Source organism: Ursus americanus, chromosome 5 (genome assembly GCF_024610735.1).
Source record: "Ursus americanus isolate L20-20 chromosome 5, mUrsAme1.1.p, whole genome shotgun sequence".
NCBI lineage: Eukaryota > Metazoa > Chordata > Mammalia > Carnivora > Ursidae > Ursus > Ursus americanus.
In genome coordinates this window covers 53,910,289-53,926,574 of record NC_142131.1, presented here as the reverse complement: position 1 = coordinate 53,926,574, position 16,286 = coordinate 53,910,289, and the positions used below count along the sequence as shown (strand labels likewise).

The 16,286-nt window shown below is 52.0% G+C and overlaps 2 protein-coding genes across 6 annotated transcripts; one reads left to right on the top strand and one right to left on the bottom strand.

Annotated features, from left to right (window-relative positions):
* Positions 1-6,088: 6,088 nt before the first annotated feature.
* Positions 6,089-10,810, top strand: SMIM33 (small integral membrane protein 33). The gene is made up of 2 exons (XM_045795026.2): positions 6,089-6,097; positions 7,308-10,810. Exons 1-2 carry the CDS (start codon positions 6,089-6,091, stop codon positions 7,902-7,904), a joined length of 606 nt encoding a protein of 201 aa, XP_045650982.1. The 3' UTR covers positions 7,905-10,810.
* Positions 10,811-10,952: 142 nt separating this feature from the next.
* STING1 (stimulator of interferon response cGAMP interactor 1) lies at positions 10,953-15,834 on the bottom strand. Of its 5 annotated transcripts, none has more exons than XM_087862219.1 (7): positions 15,493-15,581; positions 14,768-14,994; positions 14,458-14,641; positions 14,102-14,210; positions 12,940-13,178; positions 12,023-12,209; positions 10,953-11,465 (listed from the first exon to the last, which is right to left on the bottom strand). In XM_087862219.1, exons 2-7 carry the CDS (start codon positions 14,992-14,994, stop codon positions 11,275-11,277), a joined length of 1,137 nt encoding a protein of 378 aa, XP_087718345.1. In that variant the 5' UTR covers positions 15,493-15,581; the 3' UTR covers positions 10,953-11,274. The 5 variants fall into 5 exon arrangements, with proteins under 5 accessions (XP_087718345.1, XP_045650502.1, XP_045650504.1 ...); XM_045794546.2 differs by lacking the exon at positions 10,953-11,465 and adding an exon at positions 15,794-15,834 and having other exon boundaries at positions 11,611-12,209; positions 14,768-15,145; positions 15,493-15,587; XM_045794547.2 differs by lacking the exon at positions 10,953-11,465 and adding an exon at positions 15,794-15,833 and having other exon boundaries at positions 11,612-12,209; positions 15,493-15,587.
* Positions 15,835-16,286: the final 452 nt, after the last annotated feature.

The following is a 16,286-nucleotide window of genomic DNA, read 5'->3' as shown; positions in this document are numbered from 1 at the left end:
TGAGGGGTCCATCAGGTCCCTCCACACACCGTCTGGAGGCTTTTGGAGGTTTTCTTGGAGTCTAACTCCAATCCGTCCCCATACTGTTTCAGACCAGGTCCTCCTCTCCCATGACTGAGCCCTAAAGCTCGGCCCACCCACCACCCACGCTGCTCTGTAGACGCTGACTGCTTCACATTCCTCTCCCTCCCAATGCAGATGGGACTCCCAGAATCTTTCAGGGAGACCTTACAAACATTGTTCTTCTTCTTTTTTTTTTTTCAAGTTTTACTTTTAGGTAATCTGTACAACAACATGGGGCTCAAGCTTAGAAGCCTGAGATCAAGAGTCACATGCTCTCCTGACTGAGCCAGCCAGGCACCCCTCTGGTTATTCTTAACAATTCTTAATGTTGGCAGGGCTGCGTTCGCTCCCAGGGCTCTAGGGGAGTATCTGTTCCTTGCCTCTTCCAGCTTCCAGTGGCTGTTAGACATTCCTTGGCTTGTGGCCACATCACTTCAGTCTCTGCCTCTGTCTTCACATCACCTTCTCCTCTGTGTGTCTCTTATAAGGACACTTGTAGTTGAATCTCATGACCATCTGGATAATCCTGGATGACCTCCTCATCCCTAAATCCTTAACTTAGTTACATCTGCGAAGACTGTTTTTCCACGTAAGGTAATATTCACAGGTTCTGGGGACTAAGATACGGACAGATTTTTGTGCGGGCCACCCTTCAGCCACTATGGCTAGCTTTCCCCACTTTAAAGTTACTCTTTTCACCTTTGTAACTAAGTAAATATTTGTAAATAAGTACTTTGAATTATGTGAATATTACTTATTATTTATTATCACTTATTATTTGGATGCACAAATTATCCCCATTTTGGTCCCTGGGCGTCCCTTCAAGCTGGCTTTCGTATCCTGTTAACATGGTTCCATCATTCTTTGAGCACTTTCTTACTTTCTGGAATAACAAGATATTCCATGTTTATCCCGTGCCCGACCTCAGGATTGGCTGTTTCTCTAAAGAGCCCTAGTTCCTTTTAGTGGCAAATAGTATTTAGAAACTGAGATACAGGGGCACCTGGGTGGTTCATTCTGTTAAGCGTCTGCTCAGGTGATGAGCCCAGGGTCCTGGGATGGAGCCCTACATGGGGGTCCCTGCTCCGCGGGGAACCTGCTTCCCCCACTCCCTCTGCCGCTCCCCCTGCTTGTGCTATCTCTCTCACTCTCTCAAATAAATAAGTATAATCTTAAAAAAAGAAAGAAAAAAGCTGAGATCCAGGTGTGCTTATTGCTATTAGGGGATAGCTTCTCCAAGGCCCCCCCCTTTTTAAATTTTTTAAAGACTTTTAGAAGTCTTTTATTTATTTATTATGGGGGCGTGGGCAGAGGAGCAGAGGGAGAGAGACAAGCAGACTTTGTGCTGAGTGTAGGGCCCCATGCAGGGCTCGATCCCATGATCCTGAGATCATGACCTGAGACAAAATCAAGAGTCAGACGCTTAACCAACTGAGCCACCCAGACACCCCTCCAAGTCCCTTCTCTTAATTCTGGCTCTCCTTATGCTTATTTGATCACTCTCCATATAACTAACCTCTCATCTCAGTGCCACCCTTCCCTCATGGATACCTTCTTCTTCTTCTCCTTCTTCTTCTTCTTCTTCTTCTTCTTCTTCTTCTTCTTCTTCTTCTTCTTCTTCTTCTTCTTTAAGATTTAGTTCAAAGCTCTAAATGGGATTCTTTTTTTTTTAAGATTTTATTTATTTATTTGACAGAGAGAGACAGCCAGCGAGAGAGGGAACACAAGCAGGGGGAGTGGGAGAGGAAGAAGCAGGCTCCCAGCGGAGGAGACTGATGTGGGGCTCGATCCCAGAACGCTGGGATCACGCCCTGAGCGGAAGGCAGACGCTTAATGACTGAGCCACCCAGGCGCCCCTCATGGATACCTTCTATTCAGGCTCTGATCCTTCACCCTGGGCCCTTCCTCACTCCTCTTGGGCTCTGACACCCTTCTCTGTGACTCCCTCTCACCCCCATGGGCACATTGCCTAACTTGTTCTGCCTCACCTTTAGGACTGAATTATTCCAGAAGTAAAGGGAAAAGGAGAGGAGGAATATTTTTCCCTTTATTTTCAAATCATAAGCATTTTCTATTGGCTTACAGTCTTCATCGTAGAAGACTTTTTTTTTAGATTTTATTTATCTATTTATTTTAGAGAGAGAGCATGTGCGTGGGGGGTGGGAGGAGGGAGGGAGAGGGACTGGCTGACTCCACACTGAGTGCAGAGCTCGATCCTACGACCCCAAGATCATGACCTGAGTGGAAACCAAGAGTCAGATGCTCAACCCACTGAGACACTCAGGCACCCTTCATTGTGATAATTTTTAATGGCAATGTATTTACTATTCTGTGGTCTGTTTAACCACTTCCCTGTTTTTAAACATTCAAGGGGCTTCCGGTTTTTCTTTTTATGACTGATACTGCTGTAGACAGCTATAGGCTTATCACATTGTTATCGTGGTTGTTTTAGCTGTTCTAATAGATATGTAGCTTTTTATTGTTTTTTTCTTTTCTTTTTTTACTATTTTTTTAAGATTCTATTTATTTGAGAGAGACACACAGAGAGGGAGAGACTGAAGGGAGGAGCAGAGGGAGAGGGAGAGGAGCAAGCAGACTCCACAATGAGTGGGGAGTCTGACACGGGGCTGGATCCCAGGACCCTGAGATCATGACCTGAGCTGAAACCAAGAGTCTGACCTTAACCAACTAAATCACGCAGGCGCCCCTATTGTGGTTTTTCAAGAGCTTTATCGAGATATAATTCACATACAGCTAAAGGCTGAAGGTTTGTGTCCCATCAAAATTCATATTAAAATCCTAACTCCCAAGGTGACGGTATTAGGAGATGGGGCCTTTGGGAGAGGATTAGGTCATCAGGGTGGAGCCCTCCTGAAAGCAATGAGCGCCCTTATAAAAGAGACTGCAGAGAGCTAGCTTGCCCCTCTGAGCCATGTGAGGATGTAGTGAGAAGGCACCATCCAAAACTCAGGAAGTGGGCTCTTGCCAGCCGCTAAATCTGCTGTCATCTTGATCTTGAACTTCGCAGGCTCCAGAACTGTGGGAAATAAATTTCTGTTGTTTACAAGGCACCCAGTTGATGGTATCTTGGCACAGCAACCTGAACGCGCTAAGACACATACTATACAATTTACCCATTTAAACCGTACAATTCTGTGGCTTCTAGTATTTTTCGGAGATTTGTGCAACCAGCACCACGATCAATTTTAAAACATTTTCGTCACCCCACAAAGAAATCCGACACCGCTTAGAGACCTATAGCTTTTAATAAGAAGGCTGAAAATAGGATGCGGTTGAGATGGGTAACCCTTGCTCCCAGCCTACTTCCAGTGACGCAGAACTTAAGATGAACCCCAAAAGGCAGCCAGGTCCCAAATGTCCCCTATCCTGGCAACCTTCTGCTGGCCTGCTCAGAACGTCCACACAAGTCCCTCTCCTTCAGCTTCCTGGGCAGGCTCCTAACCATGGCTTCCTTCAGTGAGGACAGAAGGGGGGAGGAAGGGCTGCTTCTTGCTTTCTTTAGGCAATAGAGCCACTTCCACCTCCCCCGGGGGGGTTGGAAAAGAGAAATGACCCCAGTGTACGGAACTGAGGCAGGAGCCTCCAGGCCGGAGGGGTGACTGTGCAGAGGACCCCAGAGTCTTTTCATTTGTGGTTCTAGTGCTCAGACATTGAAAGCCAGGGTTTTTCTTCTCTGAAATAAGAACAGATTCTTCATCATTTTAGAACCTGAACCCATCTAAGAGGTTCCATTACAACAAAAAGCCAAAAAGAGACAGAGGGATTAAGTCACTGAACACCTGTCGTGGCTCAGAAGTGCCACCCCCACAGGTGAAGGGTGATGGCATACAAACCTCTAGCACTCAGGATGGGGTGCAGGTGGGGCGATGCTTCCAGTTTCCAGTTCTATTCGGCAACTCTTGTCCAGCACCTGCTGTGTAGTACCAGGCACTGTGGCGGACTCTGGGACACAGACAGATATGCCCTGATGGGGTTCAGAGGCTAGGAAGAAAAATGAGCTCCCACACACCTGTATATCAGGCAAAGTGTGGCAGATGTCAGAAGCGAGGGAAATAACATACTGGTGTAGGGTTTAAGGAAAAGAAAGAAAGCTACCTCAGTAGAGTGGGCTGAAGACTATGTTCCTGGCAGAGGTGACCCCTGAACTAAGCCATAAAAGATGGTTTAGATGGTGGGAATGGGGGAAGGGCAGCTCACAACAGTGAGCACAGAGATGGACAAGTGAAGGAAGGCTGAAACAATCGTCTAGTCCCAAAAGTTCCACCCCCTTATCCTTTCTGAGGCCTTTTAGGAAGTAGATCCAAGACTGATGAGGGAGGGAAAAGGGAGATGAGCCCTCAGCAGGATCTGGAATTGGGCTTTTGGACTCAGGGACTGGAGCCCCAGTGGTGGCGCCTATGAGAGCAATGGGACATGTGTTTTGGGGAGGCAGGAACCAAAGAGCAGCAGCTGAAGCTCTGGACTGTGGCAGAGCCCGTATTCCCTCTGGCTAAAGTCTAAGTGAACCAACGTGACGTCCAGAGCCTTGGATGGCACTGGTAGGGGGTCAGCCTGGTCTTACTCAGTTGGCAGGTCAGGTCAGCAGCCCAGTGACCTGGGCTTTGGTGAGCTGGGAGATCCGAGTGAGGTCCCTGAGTGGCGGAGTGTGGAGCAGCTTGGCTGAGGGACGAGGAGTCAAGAGGCTACATCTTGCCTCCTGAGATCAAGCCACTGAGTGAGGGGCGTTCCCAGGGGTCTCCTAGTCTCCACACTGAATGGAGGGTGGTACATGTGCAGCAAGGGACAGAATGAGGGGTGGCTGGTTTCCTGGAGTTAGTTGAGGCCAAAAATTATCCTTTACAAAACCAAACATTACCCTTAAAAAAAAAAAAGATTTTACTTATTTATTTGAGAGAGAGCACAGAGCGAGAGTGAGAGGGCACAGGCAGGGCTAGGGGCAGAGGGAGAAGCAGACTCCCCAGTGAGTGGGCTCGATCCCAGGGCCCTGGGACCATGACCCTGGCCAAAGGCAGACGCTCAACCACTGAGCCACCCAGGCGCCCCCAAACATTACCCTTTATGAACTCTCCAGATAGAGGACAAACTGGTGGGCACTTTTTTTAAAGGTTTTATTTTTAAGTAATCTCTACATCCAAAGTGGGCTACAACCCCGAGATCAAGAGCTGCATGCTCTATGGACAGAATGAGCCCTGTGCCCCTGGTGGGCACTTTTTGTGACTTTGTGACTTGGACACATCGAAGCACACACATTTTCAAAATGAAGTTACATTCAGACAAATGCAAAGAGACATGTAGAATTCATATTTGTAAAAACCAAAGAAGAAAAAATCCAAGAGACCAAAAACAAACAAACAAAACAAACAGAAAAAAAAAAACGTGCATGGGAATGATAAACATCAAATTCAACAAAATGGTTACCCATGGGATAAGAAGGAGGGGAGAGGTCAAGAAGTGGGGCTTCTTTTTTATTTGTAATATTTTAGTTCTTAAAAATTTTTGGAATAAACGTGACAAACTATTAAGATGGACAGATCTGGTGGTTGGGCCAAAGAGATTTAGTATATTATAGTCTACACTTTACAGTGTGTTTGAGATACTGCATTAAAAAAAATGGAAGAAACGGTACCGTCAGGAAATCAGTTGGGGTGGGGAGTGGGCATGTCAGGGCGGGGAGCGGGGTAGGGTGGGGGTGCTGACAAGGTGTCTGGGACCTGCTGGAGGAGGGGTAGGCAGGCAGACCCAAGCTGCTGAAGCTAGCAGGGAGCATGAAAGGAGGTGCCAAGATCAAGGTCCGATCACAGTTAAGGAAGGGCTGGGCCCAGGGGAGTCCCAGTATTCACGGAAGTGAAAGCGCGGGAGAGACGTTGAGAGTGTGTGCAGAGGGTGTGTGCGCCCCGTAAGCCCCATAGACGTGGCAGCTCCGGGTAGGGGCCAAGCTGGGGCGGCAGGCTCTCCTTCGCAGGGCTGGCCGCCAGTCCCCGGGGAGCCTTGCAGCAGGCGGACAATGCACCAGGTAGACTCTTGGCTCACCCCCTCCTGCTAGGCTGCCTGCCTCTCTGCAGGGACCCCAACCCTTTCACCAGCCTGAACTTCCCTTTTTCCCCTGTACATCCGGAGCTGTTTCCCCTCCTACCCCCCTAGTCCTGCGAGCTCTGTGGCCTGGGCCCCAGAGAGCCTTAGACTTTTAACTGGGGGTAGGTATTGGGCTTTCTACATGCAAAGGGACAGTGTCGGGGATGGCAGTGTGACTGAGAGACTAAAGAGAGAGTGTTCTGGATAGCCTTCCCTGGACCCCAGTTGCCCTCTCTTGAGGAGGGCCAGGCTGATTGCTCAGGTTTAGGGGAGAGGCTCCACCCCCAAAGGCCGGCCCCTGATGGTCCAGCTGGGGAGGGGGAGGCTAAGGAGAGAAGGTTTCTAGAGCCTGTGGTGACTTCATCAGCCGGCTGGGCATTTATAGTTTGGAGGTTTACTACCTTCATGGTAATCCTTCCCACCCCTACTCAACAGTTAGTAGAGTGGAGACAGACATGACCCCCAGCTTCCGGCTGGGACCCTGAAAGAGGCAGAGGCTGGCATGGGTTCTCCTCAATCCAGCCAGGAATCCACACTGGGCACCACCTCCCCTCCAGGTCCAGATCCTGGGACCCCCTAAGAAGATCCTATGTTATGGGGTGAGGTATCCGCTTTGCTTCACCCTAAGTTTTGGGCGTTCCTGCCTCGTTTTCCTTTTTCCCTCCCCCAGGGTACCACCCATCCACCTTCTGTGTGAGTTGAGGGTGGTGGGAACCAAAGAGGCTCGACAAAATGACTCCCTTTTCCCAGGACTTGAAGAGCAGCTGCTCACTGTCCACTGGCCAGGCCGTGGGACAGCAGCCCCTAGTGTGTTCAGATTCCTGACTCAGGACGTATTATCTGTTGAGGACTTTTCCTGGAGGCCTGGGAAGACAGAGCAGTGACAGGGGGCGGACTTGGGGGGCCAGAGTGTAAGGAAGCCCCTCTCCATCTCTTTCTGAATGACTTTGTCTGCCTATGTCTGTTTCTTGTTTCTCTGTCTCTATCTTTCTGTAACTATTTAATTCCTGGCTTTTTCTTTATCTCTCTCTTTCTCTTTGTCTTCTTGGCTTTGTGTTTTTCTCTTTCTCTCTGTACCCCCCCCCACATCTGTCTTTTTCTTTTATTCTCTCTCTCTCCCTACGTGCGGGATTTTTTGCGGGGGGTTGTAGGTTTTTTTGCTACGCCTGTGTTTATTGATATGTTTCTCTGTCTCTCCATGTCTTCACTCTGTCTCTTTCTTTCTTTGTCTATGTTTCTTCTCCCTAAGTCTCTCTGTCTCTCTCTCTCAGTTCCCTTTGGGTGTCTGTCTCTCCATTTGGCTCTTTTCTGTGTGCACAAACCCATGTCACCCTCTCTCTCTGCCACTCCCCTACCAGGCTGGTCACCATCCCTGGCCTTCTCCAGCTGTGAACGGCTCAGCGGGGCAGGAGCCCCAGAGGCAACTCCCAGAGGTGCTGGGTGGGGCCTGGGAACCAGCGCGAGGGGATGGGCTGCCCCTGCTCACCGTCATTGTTGCTGCCTTTGTCCTGCTGGCAGTCTGTATCGTGGTGGCAGTCCACTTTGGGCCACGACTACATCAGGGCCGTGCCACTCTCCCCACAGAGCCACCAGCCCCAAAGCCGGAAGGCGGCATCCATCTCATCCACTGGCGAGTGTTGGGCCCCCAGGACAGTCATGAAGAGGCCCCGCGGGAACCTCCTGTCCCTGGCTCCTGCCCTGTGCCAGAGGGGCCTAGGCTCAGCGTTGATGAAGTCACATGTCTGTAGGAGGGAGACTTTGAAAAGTTGGACTGACCTGGCTCAGAACAAGAAACCGGACAGAGAATTAGGGCAAAAGCAACTTGGGGCTGGACACCAGAGCTTTGGAAATGCACACATGGGTTCAGCTGGAGCTGCTCTCTCTGCAGAATATTTATAGAGAAAGCGCTGCTGTGGACAGGAGAAATAAAAGAAGCTTGAGGGCTTTGCATGGAAACATGCTCCTGTGAGCATTCCCAGGGCCCAAAGCTGCCCTTACAAAGCTACACCTGCTTTTCAGGGATCATCGGATCCCTGACTCTCCTTTACCAAGTCCTTACCTCCTCCTCTCACCTCTAATCTCCTTTTCTTTTGGTGTCAACGTGAGTCCAGCTTGCAAGATTCCCCCACCCACCCCACCCCAGTGTAGGGATCTCAGGGTCTCCCTGTAGAGGTCCTGCCCCCGAAGCCCCCAGGTCCCGTGAGGGCTAGTCAGGGAGAGCCAAGGCAAAGAACCCAGGGGTCTGCCTTCTCCGGTATTCAGGAAGAGAAGGAAAATCTGTTGTCCTGCACCGATTGAAAGACATCCTTTTGGCTGTTGGGGCCTATGTCTCGTCAGCAACTTCCAAGGCCCTTGTAAAGCCCCACACACCAATTACAGCTTCCCACGTTGCTTTTGCATGCCTCCTACTATGTTGGGGCAAGACTTTGTCTTGCCTTCCCAGGATGGGTTGGGGGGAATTTAGGGGTTCTCACTACCTCCCCTTTTTTGTGTATATGGGCCGGTTGGACCCAGACTAGAACTTATCCCCAACATTTCCCAATCCAGAACCTTCCAACTGGTGGGAAAACAAGAAAGGAAAAGGAGTTCCATGCAGCTTGTCTAAGGAAAAGGAGTGAGAAGAGGATTTGCAGGGCGGGTGGGCATGCAGGAAGGCAGAGCTGAGCCTCCGGCTGGCTCTCTGGAAAGGCAGCCTTTCTCTGACACCTCTGCACCTCACTGATGTGCAGTCGAGAACATGCGGATAGGCATTTACGGAGGGACCTCTAGGTTTCTTACCCTGGGGAACACCTGAGGACAACAGATGCACCCTGGTACTGCCCTTGGTGAGACCCTGGCACAGTCAGGAAGGCGAGGATAACAGACAATGAAAAGGAACAGAAGTAGTGATTGTAATGTGTACAGAGGACTGGCCTGCCTCCTTTGGGACTAGTGAGAGGCAACTATAATGTCCATGGCTGCTCCTTCTTGTGGTCTAGCTCTAGGCCGGATCTGTGGACCTGTGGCTATTATACCATTCGCTCTTCATAACAACCCTGTGAGGAGGAGCCCTTGCTGTCCCCATGTTACAGGGGAGGGTATGGAGATCCCCAGGTGGATGTGGGTGCTGAGTGGTGAAGTCAGGATTTGAACCTGAGCCGTCAGATTCCACAGCCTAAGCGCCGAGTCCAACGGCTAGATGAGGGGGGAGGGTCATTTTGGAAAGGCCCTTGATTCTGCCCTGGCTTCTGGGTACTCGAATGATGGATGTAATGTTGGAGTAGCCTCAGGCCTTGGGGGCAGAATGGTGGGGACAGCTGTGAAGAAGAGGGGATTGTGTCCCCCTTTAGTCCTTAGAATCTGGCTTCCTTGGGAGCAGTTGGCTCCTCTGGCAAATGTGTGTCTGTCTGTTGAGCCTTCCTCCGCAGTGATGCTGTACACAGAAACTCGTGTTGCGCGTTTGTGACAAAAACAGAGGTGAGGGGCTGGCTGGCTCAGTCGATAGAGCATCCAACTCTTGATCTTGGGGTTGTGAGTTCAAGCCCCATGTTGGGTGTAGAGAGGACTTTAAAAAATTAAAACCAAACCAAACCAAACCAGAGGTGGGAGGCAGGGAACAAGTGCTGGTTGGAACAGATGGAACTGGTAGAAATGGGCCTCCTGCCCTCCCAGATAGGGGAGGTTTGCCACGGCAGTGTTGTTGTAATGGCTCGGTTCTAACAGTGACGGCTTAAGACACAGAGGGGCCTGGCTGTGTTGTCCAAGGTCTCCCAGAGTACATCCTGTCTCCTTACACGAACACTCTTCCCACCCCCACCCCCTGCTCCTCTTATCCCTTTGCAGGCTCTATCATCCGGGGACATTCATCCAGTGGCTGCTGCTCCTTTGAGTAGCCCCTTGCCCTTGATGCAGCTGTGTCCCCCTCATGGCATCGGTGTGCCTGCTCAGGCCGCTCCGTAGCCCCCAAGCCTCTCACTGGAGACGAGGGCCCTGAAAGGGCAGACAGACCACGGGACACGCCACCCTCTATGCCCGCAGCCCTGGGCTCTGTCCACAGTGAGACCATCCCCACCGCACTGCCCTGTCCTAGTATAAGGAGGGCTCTGAGGAAGGATGTCTGAAGGATGTCTAAGGAAGGAAGGTCATCTGAGGAGTGTTGAAAAAAGGGGCTGTTTAGGGGCACCTGGGTGGCTCAGTCAGTTGAGCATCTGACTCTTGATTTCAGCTCAGGTCATGATTTCAGTGTCGTGAGATCGAGCCCCGCATCAGGTTCCATGCTGGGCATGGAGCCTGATTGAGATTCTTTCTCTCCTTCTTCCCTCTCCCTCTGCTTCTCCCCATCCACCCTCCCCCACATACAGCCATATATGCACTCTCTTAAAAAAAATTTTTAAAAAAAGAAAGGGGGCTGTTTAGAAAGTGCAGGTATAAGGAAACCACAAGTGAGAGTGAGTGCTCCAGGGGGGACATTCACAGGAAACCAGGACCAGCGCTAGGTCTGAGCAGCACGGAGTAGGGGCAGGTAGTGGAACCTGGGGAGAGACAGGGTTACTGAGAGCATGGCAGAACCATGACTTTAGGTCGGAGATGCAGAGAGCCCACAGTGACCTTGGTACTGCAGGGAGGGATCTGGGGGAATAACTACCCCAACCTCACCGTCCTCTTTCCCTCTGTTCTCCTGCTGGGGCTTCCCATGAACTGAACATGACCAGAATTCAGAGAGCAAGGGAGCCTGTTGATGCCATCCCAGGGCAGAGGAGGCATAGAGAGGTAGAGAGTCAGTCTGGAGGTCCAATGGAAGATACCTGACACATCCCTTAAGTTTCCTGGGCATTTACAGTTTACAAAAATGTTCCATACAATCATAGTCCTCACGACAACCCTGCGAGGTAGGTAGGACAGTGATTATAATCCCATTTCATAGCTGAGGACACTGAGGTTCAGGGAGGTAAAATGACTTGCCCAAGGTCATAGGATTCATCTTGAGAGGTTAAGTTCAGGGACTTCTGTGAGAGGCTCCCGGTGGGAGGAAGTGGTTCTGCTGGGCATTCAGCTGCTGAAGAAAGCCCTTCTATCCACAGTCTTGAGGATCCAGAGTCTTGGGGAGCACTGGGGGTTCAGACCAGCTAACCCTGGGCCTCAGAAGACATCCGTGCGGAGTGGGAGAGGCTGTTCCAAGCCACTGATGAGGAGCTTGGGTTCCTGGGACAGCGAGGAGGAACTGGGTACAATCGAGGTGTCCGGGCTGCCCACAGTGACCTCCCTTTCCTCCTGCCGCAAGTGCCGGAGAATCTCCTGCGACAGGGAGAAGCTGCTTCCCTCTGCAGGTTCTGGAACAAGGATGGGGAAGGTGGGGGAGGAGTGCGGTGAGGACCCCTTGTGTTCTCACTTGAACATGCCCTGAGACTTGCTGGGCAGATCCTCCAACCCTCCCTCTCCCTCACCTCCCCACATCCCTCCCCACCCCTAGCCTCTGGGGCTAGAGTTTCTGGGAATTCTAGAGCTAGAAGTGGTTTCAGAGGTAACAGAATTCCACCTTCTCAGTCTCAGAGATGGCTCTCAGAGACAGGCAGAGACCTGCCCCTGAGGCTGCAGACTCATCTCTCTGTCCCGGGCCTGGGGCTCTTCTGTTCTTCCAGCATTCCCAGATGAAGTCAGGGGCTCCTGGAGCCCATCTCTTCACACTCCACCCACGACCCGTAGCCAAATACCTCAGAAAGCAATTGTGTGCCCTGGGTGGAGAGGTAGGACCTCTCCCGGGAGAGGAAGGAGCTGGGCTTGAATGTCTTGACCACTCGGGAAGGCCCAGGGCATGGTGCTGCTCTATCTACTTCTAACCCCTCGGGACACCTGACTCTTCCTGACCTGTAGCCTGTCAACCCCTCACCCTGGTAGACAATGAGGCGGCAGTTGTTCTGCGACTCGGGGGCATCTGCAAGGATGTCTTCAAGTATCCGGCAGAAAAGTTTGGCCTGCTCAAGCCGATCCTCCCGGCTAAAGCCAGCCCGGCCGTCCTGTGACATGGCAAAAAGGGTCTGCAAGGGGGTGGCATACTCCAGGACACAGATGCCCGCCTAGAGGAGATGAGAGGAAGACAAGACTCAACCAGGGCCCAGACAGACAGACTCCGGATGCTGGGGCCACTGCTGGGGCCCTGCTCCCTCGGCCTGTAGAGATGGCGTTCTGGGAGGTGGCTACCCTGATGGGATCTATGGTGTCTGGTGGCCTTTGCTCCTAAAATCAGGACCAGGACTGTGCTAAATTTATCCTACACACATCCTCCTTCTCAGATCCCAGGGCAAGGCCCACTGAGTCACCTGCTGTCAACTGCTCCAGCTGGAAATCAATCTGGGGGCTGGGCTCTGGGGTTCAACCCTGGCCTGGATTTCCCCCAACCTATGTGAGATCTTTCAGACATTCTCACATCTTTGTCTAGGACGGCTTTGCGGTCAAGCGTGTGGCTTGTCAGGTTGAAATCGTCCAATTTCCTGCTGGTTCTCTGAGTCTCAGTTTCCTCATCTGCAAAGTAGGGGTCATAACAGTCCTCACCACACAGGCGGTAGCGGTAGCGAGGGTTAGATGAGGTGGTCAGATGAATAGCATCTGGTATGCAGTAAGGGCTCCATTAGTGGTAATGATCATTATCCGCAACTCAAGCTGAATCATGCCCAGCCTCGGGACCAATTGGGGAAATTAAGGCTTAAAGAAGGCAATGAATTTTTATCAGTGGTTGGCCAGGGGTCAGAATTCTGGTGCTCTGGGCCTGACTCCTCCTTGGCAGCACCCTCCTCCCCACACACTCACCGGTTGCCCGTTTTCCAGAAGCTCATAGACGCTGTTGGTGTAAATCCGGCCCTTGATGCCGGCACGGTCAGCACTTTGCTGGGGCAGCTCATACAGGAAGCGGATGTTGGGGTCGGCCACACTCAGGTCGTCAGGCACCCCACAGTCCAAAGGGAAGAGGATGTGCAGCCGATGGCTCCCTACGCCCCGTAGCACGTTGGTGCGCAGCCGATTGTATGTGCGTATCCGGTCTGGGAGCCCTGGGGCGGAGAGGCCCGAGAAGTCATTCCTACTAACCCTATCTCCCGCCCAGCCCAGGATGGAGATCCAGGTCATTGGTTCCCTCGGTGTGTGCAAGAGAACCAAGGGGCCAGTCCGCTTGCGCTGTGCAGGAGCCAGGAGGGGCAGAGCATTCCGGGACCCTCCCGCCCCTCCCTCTACTCCCACCACCTCTCTCTCTCTCCTCAGTTGTCCTTTGTCCAGATTTCTCTGCTCACCCCACTCCTTCCCACCACAGCTTTTAGGGCTCTGAAAGGCAGGAAGAGCCCTGGAAGGTAGCATTCCCAGCACTCCCAGGTGCACGGGGTCTGGCCTCTAGCTCCAGACCTGTTTCCTAGCAGAAGCCCTGGTGACAAGGGCAGACAGCAATGAGATATGAGGGGGAACCACGGCCTCGGCCAGCAAGTCAGAAGAAATGAGACATGACATCACACATGGGCTCAGAGTAGAGTGGTCAAGGATCCAGGCTCCGGACAGACCTGGGTTCAAATCCCATCTCCTCCACAGCTCACTAAGCTGTGTGACTTTGGAGAAGTCACCTCGCCTCGTAGAACCACAGTTTTCTTATCTCTAGAACAGGGATGATGATTATCCCTTGCCCACAGGGAATGAATTAAAAGCAAAAATACACACGAAGGACGCAGAACATGCAATCAATATTCATTGGAAGAATTCATGGTTAACCTAGGAGAAGTCACTTAATGGCTTTAAGGGGGAGAAGTGCATATTCCTCCCTGTAAACCAGGCACAATAACATCCTTCACGCCTACAGAATTGCTTTGGGCATCAAATGATTCGTTAGTAATAAAAATTCTTTGAAAAATACAGCAGGTTCTAGAAACACAAGTTTTATGTCTTATTGTCTGTCTTAAAGATCTAGAAATAGGGGCAGAGAATGGCTCACCTGGCAAGATCAGCCGCAGGTACCCAATGTAATATGACCATGCCAGTCCATGGGCCACATTGAAGTTCCTTTTTTCACAGACCGCAGAGACCTCAGCTGGGGCTAGACTCTGTAGACAGCAGGGTGGGGGTGGGGAGCCTCCAGGAAGGATAACCAGAGCCCTCCTCCTCAAGATTTCCCGACCTGCTGCCAACTTGCTCCCTTCTCTGCCATTGACTCCCTGTTGCAGGACATTATAGGCTCTACTCTAAGGACCAACCTCTAAACTCGTCCCACTCCCACTACTGAGCTCAGAGTAGGTCATACTAGATGCTGCCTCCACTTGGCTACATCCTCCACCTCCCTCTGTGTCTTACCTGGAGCTCCAGGAGGATGTTCAGTGCCTGCGAGAGGCCCAGGAGGGCAAGCGTCCAAGTGAACGGCAGGCCAGCTGTGTTTGGGAGGGAGCCATAGAAATAGCAGGACAGCAGCAGTAGAGCCCCGCAGCGAATGGGGCAGCCCAGGCAAGCCCGTGCAGCCCTCCAGTAGCTGCCCTGGTACCTGCAGGGAACAGTCAAGCTCCAGACTCCAGCCCAGCGCAGCCGGAGAGATTCAAGCAGGGGCAGGGCTGGGGGTCAAGAGAGTAAGACATGTGGGGTGCCCAGTCGCTGTAGGTAATGGAGTCACCTGGAGTGGAGGTGGCACAGCTCCTCAGTCAGATGGCAGACCCCCTTGAAGAGCAGTCCCAGCTGCAGAGAGGCCAGGTGGAGCACCAGCCATCGGAGAATGTGTTCTGGTAGCTCCCCCAGCCCCCAAAGGGCTGCCAGGCAGAAGGCCAACAGGACCAAGGCTGCCTTCTGGGCCCTGGTCCCCCTGGGCCGCGGGATGGATGGGTGCAGGCTAGAGTGGGGCATCTGTGGGTACCAAGAAACCCATTGCTGTTATCCTTTCCCTCTCCTACCGCTTCGGGACAGCTCTCTTTCTTCCTGGTGGCCAGCCAGAGTCAGAGGCTGTTGCTGGAGATGCCTCTAGGGGACAGCATGGGCATATAGCATCTCAGCGCTCCTGTCCGGGAGAGATTTGTTGAAAAGGGAGCAGGGGGAGAAGTGCATGTGCCCACACGTATCCACCCTACCCAACCCCAGGAAGACCACAGGTGTAGTGAAGAAAGAAAGCAGTGACTGTCCCAGACCCAGACCGAAATTGTCCTGTGAGGTGCCACCCACCTAGGGACTGTTGGGAACCTGGGCTTCCCTCTCCCCCGAATCTACCCCAGGGAAGACCTTAGTCAGCAGAGGTGACACCACAGTCTGGGGGTGCAGGCAGGGCAGCCGGAAGGCTGCCACCCATCTCTGGGTCTCTGGGAGCCTCAGCCTGGGAGCCTATGCTCCACTACACCTGATCCTACCTACCTTCTGAGACTGCAGGTTGTTTCTGGAAGATGACTGGGAGAGAAGGTCTAGTGCGATGGCTCCCAGAAACCAAGGCCAGCCTCTCTGGGTACAGCCTGAAAATGAAACATTAGAAAACAATCAAATATTTTCCACAACACTCCAGCCTTGGCATCTCACCAAACCACAGCTTTGCAGAGGAGGGCATTTCCTGCTCCCCGGCAACGGAGGAGGGGCCCTGACGCGCCATGCCCTTTGCTCCCCCTCACCGTCCCCTGGAGCCACAGCCCTGAACCCCTCCAGCCCCCATGACCAAACATACTCTCCAACACCCAGGCAGGACTCCACAGGACCAACAAAGACGCTCTGATTTCTAGACGCAGATCCTCTTTTTCTGAAGACTGTGATATGGGGAAGGAGGAAGGGAGAATGAGAGTTATTTCCTGTAACAGCAGCCTTTTGGGTAAAAGGCTTTGTAGCAGCAGAGAGCCTTCAGGGGAGTGGGGCTTTGGCTCTCCACAGGACGTAGCCACGCCTGTGACTTCTCAGAGAGAACCCTGTGATTCTAGTCAAAAAAACAGTCATGGGGAACCTCACCATCGATCATCATTATAAAGAGTTTACCATGTTCCAGATATTATGCTAAGTGTTACACGTACTATTTTACTTAATCCACTGAGCCACTCGGGAAGATAGGTATAATACTCTTCCCCATTTTACAGGGGAATCATCTGAGGCTCGGTGTGGTGAATCATTTGCTCTGTGCCTTGATTGCACGGAAGGGGTAGAAGGTACCAGGTCCAAGTTTCATGCCT